Source organism: Fistularia commersonii, chromosome 33 (genome assembly GCF_037954325.1).
Source record: "Fistularia commersonii isolate RoL2024-O1a breed Wild chromosome 33, RoL_Fcom_v1.0, whole genome shotgun sequence".
Classification (NCBI taxonomy): Eukaryota; Metazoa; Chordata; class Actinopteri; order Syngnathiformes; family Fistulariidae; genus Fistularia; species Fistularia commersonii.
This window is the reverse complement of record NC_141316.1, coordinates 8,458,634-8,470,218: the sequence shown is the minus strand read 5'-3', so window position 1 is coordinate 8,470,218 and position 11,585 is coordinate 8,458,634. Positions and strand designations below refer to the sequence as shown.

Below are 11,585 nucleotides of genomic sequence, written 5' to 3'. Positions count from 1 at the left end.
ACACATACGGTCATTCACCGGGGCGACAGGTTATTAGGGAATTAAAAAAAATACACGCGGGGTTTTCCGGTCAGGTCGCGTCACAGCTGCAACTCGGGAAACTCTGCGTCGCTAATTCGATGTAGGAACTAACTAGCCTTGCGTCTCTGTTTTGTTGCTTTTTGATTTACATGGAGTTAAACACAATGGCGGATTGTCAGCCGGCGGGGGGGGTTTCTGAGCGATGAGTGTGTGCGTCAAGTTGCTGTCAACTGGTGGTACCATGATATGGGGGGGGCGACAACAACAAGAGAGAGAGAGAGAGAGAGAGAGAGACAAAGGGGGAGCAAAGAGAGAGGCTGAAAATGGCAGCTTCTGTGTGACACCAGAGAGGGGAGGGGGAGAGAGAGAGGGAGAGAGAGAGAGTGAGCAAGAAATAGTCATGGGGAGAGAGTGTAAGTGAGGAAGAATTGGAGAGAGAGAGAGAGAGAGAGAGAGAGAGAGAGAGAGGTGCAGTCCAACTAGATCAGATTGCAAAGATTGATGAAGAGAGCTGTTCAGATGATAATGAGTGAGGGACTCTGGTGCACTTTTATGGAAAAGGTGGGGGGATTGACGTCGGAAAAGCTGAAGATATAAAAATCAGGAAGACGGAGATACAAACAATCTGATTTTTTTTTTTTTTTTTTTTTTTTTTTTACTTGGATAGCACTTGCTTCACTTCTCACATGCGTTTTTTTTTTTTTTTTTTCCTTTTTCCACACCCGGCGCTGACTTTAAGCGGCCACCAGGCCCCGAGGTGGTTCTCCTGCGTTTCCTCCTGCGTCTAAACGGCGATTCGTCGGGCGAATGCAACAGCTCCCGAAATAGAAAGAGTCAAGAGATCAAGCAAGGATGAAAAAATTCAAAGGGGCTCTGTGCCGCGTGCTGAGGATGATGGAGTGGTTCTCTTTGGAATTAGAGTAACGGCAAAGACGGAGCAGCTGCTGTGTCTGATGTAGAGAATGCCTCACTTTGGACACTGGGAGAGAAGACAGCGCGCTTTACTTCTACAGCCGAGGGCATAAAACTGTAGGTAGAGACAAAGGTAAGAGGAGGACAGAAAACTTCTAACTTGGTAAAGCTAATTGTCACATCAATATTTCTGAGATGTCGTCCGTCTGTTGTGTTGTTTGGGGCAGCGTCACCCTGAAGCACTGCCTGCTTTCAATGCGAGGGACTAAAAAAAAAAAAAAAAAAACAACATTCAAAACAGGTGATCCAGGGGATATGAGAGATGATTTTTTTTTTTTCATTCAGATTTTTCACATTTGACAAAGTTATCAATAAAAAGAGCAGATGATAATAGGATACCAATTTGAGGTGACTTGAAATCCTGCTCCGAATGTGGTTCGGTATTGAGATTTCCTCCTACGGTGCTTGATTTTATTTTTAATGTTTTTGTTTGGCTCCTGTTGTTTTATCTTCTTTGCTCGATGAGGGGTGACTTCTATGGATCTGTCACGAAAGGAGAGTCATGGCAAAGACAAACAACGCAGGCCTTGTCTTTAAATACGATTATCTTGCAGTTAGAAGCCAAACTTCGGAAGCAATCAGACAGACACAAAAATCTTCTCAGCCAGAGAGGGTTTACAGTATCTATAATATATGCTGTGATTTTTTTGCGTCATCGCACCTGTCTCATCACAGCTGGTCGGGAGATTTTAATAGTACGGCAATAACAGATCAAAATGCTGTGCTATAACACATCAGGTACGATCAGACACATGGTCGTTATCCAGGAAGAATGTGAAAACAGTTTCCGACCACTGTAAATACCTCTGACCTTTTGCACCGTTATATGCGAATAAGCAATTTTAGGATGTCGCTCTCAACTCTCCTGTCAAACCGATCGCGGAGAATCTTTGCTCGGACTGAAGGCAGTTACTGGAAATAGACATCCGTACGGCGCGATAACAAGATTTAGCCGTCCGTCGCGGCAAAACGGGCGGGTTTCTCAGCGGACAGTTTTGCGTGTGCATTTTGCAAAGGACCGCACAAAGTAAATAACAATAACAACCGTCTTTCATGGTAACACGTGAGAACAGACACAAGTAGAGAGGTGTTGGAAGTAAAAGGCTTCGGTGGTTTACAAAAGAGATGAAGAGAAGATGAACATTATGCAGCATTGCTTGACAGTTCAATGACTACACCCTGCTTTTCATCTCAGCTTAGTTCAGTTTGATGCACTTAAAAACACACACACACACACACACACACACAAAATGGGTTTAATATGAGTGATTCAGTCTTTGTGAATGAGTGCAAGTAATTATAATCCTGCACGACCCAAGATCAAAAAAAGCCCAGCGAGAATGTCACACGTGGGAATGATCAATCAATGAGAACCAGGTGTTCAAACGGTGGTAAAGCTACAGGTGCAGCGAGCAAAAGAAAAAAAAAAAAAAAAAAAAACTACAGATTTTGTTCCACTCGCATAGAATGTAGCAACTGCTGTAATAATATGAGAAGATGAGTCAGCTCTTCATGAACCAGCCCTCAGCAGCCACCTGAGTTAGCATGACCTACATACGCAACCAAACCGCCTCTTTCAGTCATTATTACGATTGAAAAAAACAAAACAAAATAAAGACCGGAACGCGTATCAGCGAGGGTCCTTCGCCGTTACCGCCGCTCCATTCTGACACGGTGCGACCGTCTATAGGAAAATACCTGTAGGTCACTTGAGACGACGTGAGTTCCACATGGTGAGCTATAGGAAAATACGATGACACCTGAGCCTCGGCTCTTCCCTCACAACAGCCTTGGGAGGTTGGCAGGGATCGCGGAGCTCGGTTTCCTGCGAGCTCGTCTTGAGACGCAGTACTTCTCCTACTGCAAGTCATTGTTCCTCACAGACCTTTTATCTTATTTCACACTTTTGCACATTATTTATGTCTTCGTCCTATTCGGCTGCACGCTCATCATCTCCCCCTGTCTGGCTGTCGGTCAGATATAGTTGGCCGTAGAATCCGATGGCTCCTTTTTTTAGGGGTGTAAGACAATGATGCCTTGTTTAATTTTGACATTGAACTTCACCGCTGCGAGACCAACGCAGGATTATCTTATTTGAGTATTATCACATTTGAAGTGCATCTTCAGCCAAAGTGACAGCTTAGTAAAGAGACTATTCGATCAAGAAACAGTAATATTGAAGCACTGTCATGAGGAAAAGCGGAAACCGGTCATTCACCGACGTGACACAAGCTCAGACAACCCCAAAAGAATAAAATTATCCATAAAGGAGATGCTTCGGATGATCAGTAGTAGACCTTGTCCCTGGACGTGTCCGATGCTAACTAGTAGGTGTTAACAAAAGACAATGTCTAATGATCTTTCAGCACCCAGGACAGCTCACAGGACCCTCCACTGTCAGGAAATTACTTTGAATGCGATACACACTCCGACAAACTTTTAAGGAAGTGCTATATTATATAGTACACACAGTATATCAGTATACACAGTGTGTGTAATTTTGCATTTATGTATAGCATGAAAAGCCCGAAGAAGATCTGAGATCTGTGGAAGAGTGCGATCCCGGAAACCACCAGGATCCTGAGCAGAACCCATAACGCTCCCGGGCTTCTGGTAGAGCACCCGCGCTCCAGGGAGATACAATAACACACAGATGGGGCGAGATGGTAATATCCCATTTTAAGATTTCAACAAACTATTCACATAAAGGAAACACACACACACATGCACAAAAATGCATATGAACATGCGACGAGGAAGAGCAAAATGCATGTTATAAGATACCTTTAGAAGGTTTACAACAATATCTCAAAAGCAGCTAATAATCAATTTGTCACATAGAGTTGTCACATATATAGTCGGTACTAATCGACATTTGTTTAGGTTCTAATTTGGGGCAACTGTGGCTCGCCGAACCCCCACTTCCTCCGAAATGGTCCGGTTAGCAGCTAGCATGGCAGCTCTGCCGCCATCCGTGTTTGAGCGTGTCTGTGTGTGAGCGATTGAATCCAGTGTTGAAAGCGCTTTATAAGTGGAGACCGTTTGCCATTTACCGGGGCCGTCCCTGCGGCGTACACCAAAATTCGAAGCAATTAAAGTAACAAGAAGTGTAACTCAATATTCAACGGATGCCGCACTGATTCATGTTGGATTCATGTGACATCCCCTTCCTGTCTGAGTCAGTCGAGCTCGTACACCGCGATTGGCATCGGTCGATCCGCAAACGGTATTTCGTCCGCGACTTCGAGCGTTCGCGATGAATTCTGTGTGAAAAGCCGAGGGCTAACGCGACATTTTCAGCCGGTCTCCGCATCTCATCTTGGACCATGACGCGGTCGGGTCACTTCCGGATTTACGTCGGAAGGTCACGAAGCAAACCTGTGATGGAGGGAGGTCCGCTAAAAGCTTCCTTTATACCTTTTCTCACAGGAGAAATGTCAGGATAAGCCATCAGTCATGGCTTTGCTGGAAAAGTGCCTGGCTTTTCATTGGAGTGTCATGGGTTTGATCCCCAGCGGAGTTGGGGGGGTAAAATGTCCTTGATGAAGACATTGAGCGCCTAATAAAACCCCGATGCTGTGCCGTCGGCGTATAACTGATACGGATCCCACAGCCGGACGAAGCTCCTCTCACAACCGGAGTGTTACACCTACAAGAGTTGGTGTGCCAATAACTCTAACTGTGCGAATGTGATTCGCTTTAACGCCAATCAAAATCCCTTAAGCTCCAAAGACCGCTCGGCATTTTCAGCATTCTGACGAAATCTGCGATCCACTGTCAGAATTTTCAAGAAGCAACACAGACGGCTTTTTAACTTCACATGATCTGAGGTTAAACACCTACGACACGGAGCTGCGGCTGTTGGAAATCTTCAATTTGCAATGTGCAGTCACAGGTTAGACCAGCATGTTGTTTGACATTATCTCGTGAAATTCTCCGGTATTTTTGCTCTCGATCAGGGGTTGAAATTGTTTACGATGAAATCTGCATTGAGGGAGCTGAAACTCGAAGAACCCGGAACACTCAAACCCGACACATATGCCCACTTAGATGGATAATCTAACACCCAAGAGTTCCCCCTGTAACTACAGCAAAGGTGGAGTCTATAAGGCTCTTGTCTAATGACTTGGAAGGTTTTTACTTTCCTTTCAGCAAACTGGCCGGACACCTGACACTGCGTGATGACAGTATGATGTATAGAGCGCTCACTGTAAGGTCATGCATGAAGAGTGCAGACCGAGGAGTGTGACGTGAAAGGCCGAGACGATGTTTCGGATACGTTTCAATTATATAACAAAGTCACCATGACGTTCCCGTGTGAGGGGGTTTCACGATAGAAATATCACCCCAGTTGTGCAGCACGATATTGTCAAAAGGCAATGACAAGCCTTTAAAGGAATATAAACAGAGCAAAGCATTTTACTACAGTATGTTTTCCTGATAGGGGTGTGTGTGACCCCTGAGGGGCAGCGCTAAGACAGTGCATGAGGTAATCTGGCTCCAGATCGGGACAACTTCCACCTGAAAGAGTGTGTAACAGACGGCAGGGCACCCGGGATTTGGAGGCGCACATGAGCGATCTGTTAAGTCTTCAGGGCCCAAATCAAGCAGGCGGACACACGGATGTGGCCAGGCGATAAAAGCCGCCTGCACCCAGAGGGGCTTCGGTGCAGCTCCCCCGGGGGGGGAGCGGCCCTTGACCCCGAAGACTCAAAATTCAACGCCTTGGCCGGGTTATCCGCTACCTGGCCGAGAAAACCATTTCACGGCCGAACTGGCGTATCTCAAATGCTCCCCTCCTCTCCCAACATTTCAGCACACACGTACCATATATCCTTGATATTGTGGAGAGCTACTCCAACCTTGCAAAACTGTTTGCGCTAAGGTGCCGCTATGCGATGACAAATAGATGCAGAAAAACACGCAAATATGGCTTAAATGCTAGCACTCATCATTGGAAGTTTTGAAATACCTACAGATGTTTGCTGAATGTTTCCAAAATGTGGTCATTGGCTCCCACGTATTCACGTGTGCAAACACGACACTGGATACGTGTAAGTATCACATGTTCCCGCGTGCTGTGACGTGATGGAAAATGCTTTCACCTACGGCAACATTGGATAGAGTATGGGGATGATTTCACCAAAAGGGGTTAAATATGAATAATTCTTTGCTTTAAAAGTGGGCGGAATAATGTGCATCCAAAGACATAAAGCGTATAAAGGGAATAAGTGTTTACTTGTGGCGCGAGGCTTTCCGAAAGCCCATTATGTTAGCAGAAAGAGCGAGCGAAGACGGTTCACCGGAGTATCAAATAACGTCACCAGATCCAGAGCCTTCACTTGAATCCCGATGTTATTCATTAATATTTCCCATTTTATCTTGGACTTTTCTGGTGTCCTCTTCCTTGTGATTACACCGCATCTAAATATTAAGCTCTTTCGGAGTATCTCATTCTGTGCTGGTTGTACGTTTATGTCTCGTGTTCCAGACTTTTCAGTCGCTCGGACGTTTTATTTTCCCGTCCGCTGAATTATATCTGTGAAAGTAGCAGACTGAGTAGACATGCACGTTGATCATCTCATTTTTCAAAACATCCACTTTGCATGTCTTCAACAATTCCATGTATCCATCATGTGCATTTAAAATGATGACATGAATTTCCCATGTTTTTCACCACATGTGAAATGCGTGGTGTTTTATTTTTCCCGCGAAGAAATCCTCACAACATACTTGATACATCAATAATCATGTGAATGGTACATAATGGAGTCAAATGGAGTTCCCCTTCCTCCTCCGCTGCATGCAGCATCTGGTATTGTGTGTTCATGGAATGAGTGGCACATATAAGAGTCCCTTGTGAGCTTGATTAAATACACACAGTAGCAAAACACACTCCACTCATAGAAGGCAATTTTATTCCATACAGGAACAAATAGCTTAGCACGCCACGTCCGTCTAATGTGCCATGTTTGCATGGCATGTTTTTGATGCGCTTCATCCAAGTCACGAGGAAAACAGAAAAAAGATCATGCTGATTCCTGTCGTTCGTTCTGTAAGGTTTTACCACCGGCGCACTAAGTAGCTGCGTTATTGATTGTGCAATTTGTTCAATTTATTTTCTAATAATGTACACCACATGTTTGACTTAGTTCGCCAAAAGAAAGCACCTGAAAATGTCAACACAAAACAGACAAGGACACTTGAGTTGCGTTTCGGCGGTCTAAAAGCAAGATGGTAGAAAAGATGTTGAAGTTGCCGTTATTGCGGTAAAATACAGACAAAGAAGTAAACAAAGGTGGTTTTCCCGTATGAAAACGATAGTCTAACAAACCGATGACACGTTTCCCCAGTTTAATGGCATTTCTGGGCTCGCCGACGAGGGTCGTGCGCGGGCTACTCGCACGTTACGGATCGATCTTTTTGCTGCGGATCTGCTGCTTTTTGACCATTTTGTCACGAAAGAGCTCACATTGTTCTCTCCCGACTTTCCTCACAGGGACCGGTTTCAAGCGCGAGGCTCCTGTCCAGCTCCATGTCGACGGTTCGCTAAAATGCAGCTTCGACCGCCGACCGAGCTCTAATCGCGGCCCGGATCGCACACCAGGATAGGCCGCTCCAGGCCGCTCCTTCTACTCTGACCCTGCAGCTGGAGGTATCAGGAGCATGAGTGTGGGAAGGATCAACCGCTATAGCATTGTGTCATCTGAAGAAGAGGGCCTCCGCCTCACTACCATGCATGGCATGAACGGCTTTGGCAATGGCAAGATTCACACACGCCGTAAGTGCCGAAACCGCTTTGTCAAAAAGAATGGCCAGTGCAACGTGCAGTTTGCCAACATGGACGACAAGTCGCAGCGCTACATGGCCGACATCTTCACCACGTGCGTTGACATTCGCTGGCGATGGATGCTGGTAGTATTCACTCTCGTGTTTGTCGTTTCGTGGCTGGCGTTCGGTTTAGCGTTCTGGGTCATCGCTTTGCTGCACGGGGACCTGGATAACCCGGCCGGAGATGACAACTTCACCCCTTGCGTGTTACAAGTCAACGGATTCGTAGCTGCCTTTCTATTCTCCATCGAGACGCAGTCCACCATAGGCTACGGCTACCGTTGCGTGACCGAGGAGTGCCCGGTGGCCGTCTTCATGGTGGTGTTTCAGTCCATCGTGGGCTGCATCATTGACTGCTTCATGATCGGTGCCATCATGGCCAAGATGGCGAGGCCCAAAAAGAGAGCACAGACACTCCTGTTCAGTCACAACGCTGTCATCGCTATGCGGGACGGGAAGCTGAGCCTCATGTGGCGGGTGGGGAACCTTCGCAAGAGCCACATCGTGGAGGCCCACGTCAGGGCGCAGCTCATCAAACCTCGGGTCACCGACGAAGGGGAGTATATTCCCCTCGACCAGATCGATATCAATGTCGGTTTTGACAAAGGCCTGGACAGGATTTTCTTGGTGTCGCCCATCACTATTCTCCACGAGATCGATGAGGAGAGCCCGCTCTTTGGGATCAGTAAACAGGACCTGGAAACGGCGGACTTTGAGATAGTCGTCATCTTGGAGGGGATGGTGGAAGCGACCGCCATGACCACGCAGGCTCGCAGCTCCTACTTGGCTTCCGAGATCCTCTGGGGTCACCGGTTCGAGCCGGTCTTGTTTGAGGAGAAGAATCTGTACAAGGTGGATTACTCTCACTTTCACAAAACCTACGAGGTGCCGTCCACCCCGCGATGCAGTGCCAAGGACATGGTGGAGAACAAGTTCCTGATCCCCAGCTCCAACTCCTTCTGCTACGAGAACGAGTTGGCCTTCCTGAACCGTGACGACGAGGAGGAGGATGTAGGCGGGGGAAGCAGGGCGCTGGCGAACCTCAGTCCGGACCGGAACAGCAGGCACGAATTTGACCGCTTACAGCCCCCCAGGGCACTGGATCAAAGATCTTATCGGAGAGAGTCGGAAATATGACCTCTACCCGATGAGCCCGGGCTCACTTTTCAATAACTTCACTGAAGATTAAAATGCAGAACAATGCAAAGTGCCATAGGAAGAGATGGCTACTGTGATAGACGGGGAACGAATCACGACAGCGGCGGATGGGACATCGTGCGAAGGAAAGGAGAACGAGAACACGCAACTTAGGGAAATCGTGGTAAGGAATGTCTACAATCAAGGAAAAGGCAACAGAAAGACCTTCTTCCTTCACGGAAACTTGAATCTTTTTTCACATGGTCATTTTGAGTTGAGAGTGTGTAAGCCATTATGGCAAACCCATATAATCAAACCATAGGTGTATATACATTTCTTAGGTAAGTTATGTTTTGTGTGCAGTATCGGTTTCCAAAAGCACCTCTAAACGGTAGAATGTGCTACTCCAACTTGTTCTTAAGCACAAATATAGTGATACGAGGCTTCTCTTGAGCTCTCCTTTCATTCATGTCATTTGCTGGACTTGACTTCAGTGACACATTGTGATTTTGTGCACTGCCGCAGTCAGATGTGATGAGCCATGATACGACAACTGACCACGAGCCACAGAGAACAACACAAATCGATACCTTGATTTCACTTTTGTCGTGATCCCCCAAATCTACCAGCATAGGGTAAGTAGGCATAATTAATTGCACTTTTCCAAAAAAAAAGAAAAAAAAAAAAAAAAAAAAAAAGCAAAACAAGGAACTTGAAGTGAACACGATTATCTTCAGAGACCGTGCGTCATATGTCGGATCACATTTTAAGTTCTATGTAACAAGCCACTCCAATCAGAAGCTGCTTCCTTTTGGTCTCCGCATGTCACGTCATGTCACATCACGTCATGTCATGTCAAAGCTAATGCTAACTTATCAGGTTATACGAAATTATAGACCAAAAAAAAAAAAAAAAAAAAAAAAGTGGATCATGGAAACAAATGGATTTTTCACTTGATTTTTAAATGAATTTCATTAATTAGTTTTTATCACAAAGCACCTTAAATGTTACTTTCATTTTCTTCTTTCAAAAGAAATGATTTAATAAACCGTGTTGAATAAAGACCTGAAAAATTATTACGTTTTCTTCCATTTGACGTGGAAGAGATTTCAAAGAATCTACAACTATGCAATTGTTTGACTGTGTCAGGGGACATCGGATCAAATCCAATCGTCAAATCTAGACCTGGAGGAATAAAAAAAAAAAAAAAAAAAAAAAATTAAAAGTAATAATAATAATAAAAACTACCTTTCAATTTAGCTCAATTAAAATCCGCCGGCTGCACTAAATTTCACATCTTTAAAAACGTTGTTTCTAGGTCGCGTTTCTCGAGCCAGCGAGTAGCGTACTTTTAAACTGAACTGGAAACAAAGGTTTTTTTGAACATCCCGAGACTTCAACCACTCCAAATTCAACATGATCATCATAATAAGGGCAAGCGTGTCTCAAACACACTGCGTTGTGGTGATGGGGCTTGAACAGTCACTGTGTATTTGCCAACTGGCCTTTTGTTTCTATTCATTTCACATCAACTGAGGATATATTTAACTGCTCTTTACACGGCTACTAACGCAGACCATCTCGGCTTAACTCTACACAAGTCCAAACATTGACAAAACATGATTTAATGGGTGCATAAGAGAATTGGATGTGGGCAATCTTGCTGTCTCTGCTGTCCACAGAGACGTACGGCGACAACGCCGAAAACAAAGAAAGAAACGTTTTCCTTCGTCAACCTCATGTGGTTTACTCTGGCATTTACTAGACTCGCATTCTTTGGACAGTTAAATGCACGTTAGCAATACGAGTAAGACAAGAAAGTGGACCAAAGTCTGGACGGAAGCAATAAACACTGAAGCACACCTTTCCCAATTCATCTTAGCCGGCATTCTCTTCATGGTTGTTGTGTAACACACGTGACTGACGGGAGGATGGGAATGTATCATTTTGGATTCCTAAATAATGGTTGAAAGGCTGGGAAGGAAGAGAATGACTCCACATGTTTTAGATGTTGTTGTTCTTGTATGTATATGATTTCTTTGTGTAGATGATGAGTTCTGGACCTGACACCAAAGTAATGGCGGGATAGTTTGTTTTTTTTTAGGGGTAATGCTAAAGGATCATCAATGACGATGACGATAATAATAATAATAATAATAATAATAATAATAATAATAATAATAATAATAATAATAATAATGATAATAATAATAATAATTTAATAATCAAAAATTATATACCATGTTTTATGCTTTGAATGAACTGTATGTCTGCACAGTTAAAGATTTATACCCAAATAACATCAAAAATTGACTTTTTGTTGCAGGGTAATTTGCAATTACTATTATATACAGTAAGAGCCAAATATTGCTGCATATCGGCCCCGATACGGAGAATAATATTGCAAAAACGATCCCTTTCTCTTGATGCCAAGTCAGAATCCACTCTCGAAAACCTCAGCATTTCAGGTCGTGTCGCAACACACTGTTGAAAAAATCAAATCCAGTTTCTCTTTTACCTCACGAAAATATAGATGTCGTGTCCCGATGGAATATTTTTAAATCCTTTGTGAAAACTGGCATGAAAACTGAGAGAATGTTTGTAATGTTGGTCAAAATGTCAGC

General features: G+C 44.6%; 1 protein-coding gene across 1 annotated transcript; it reads left to right on the top strand.

Annotated features, from left to right (window-relative positions):
- Positions 1–649: 649 nt before the first annotated feature.
- Positions 650–10,190, top strand: kcnj12a (potassium inwardly rectifying channel subfamily J member 12a). Its single transcript, XM_086140586.1, has 2 exons — positions 650–1,066; positions 7,493–10,190. The coding sequence occupies exon 2, from the start codon at positions 7,660–7,662 to the stop codon at positions 8,959–8,961; it is 1,302 nt and encodes a 433-aa protein (XP_085996712.1). The 5' UTR covers positions 650–1,066; positions 7,493–7,659; the 3' UTR covers positions 8,962–10,190.
- The last annotated feature ends 1,395 nt before the right edge of the window (positions 10,191–11,585 follow it).

Excerpts from the sequence above, each read along its gene's own strand:
- kcnj12a (XM_086140586.1), top strand. The coding sequence starts at position 7,660 with ATGAGTGTGGGAAGGATCAACCGCTATAGCATTGTGTCATCTGAAGAA.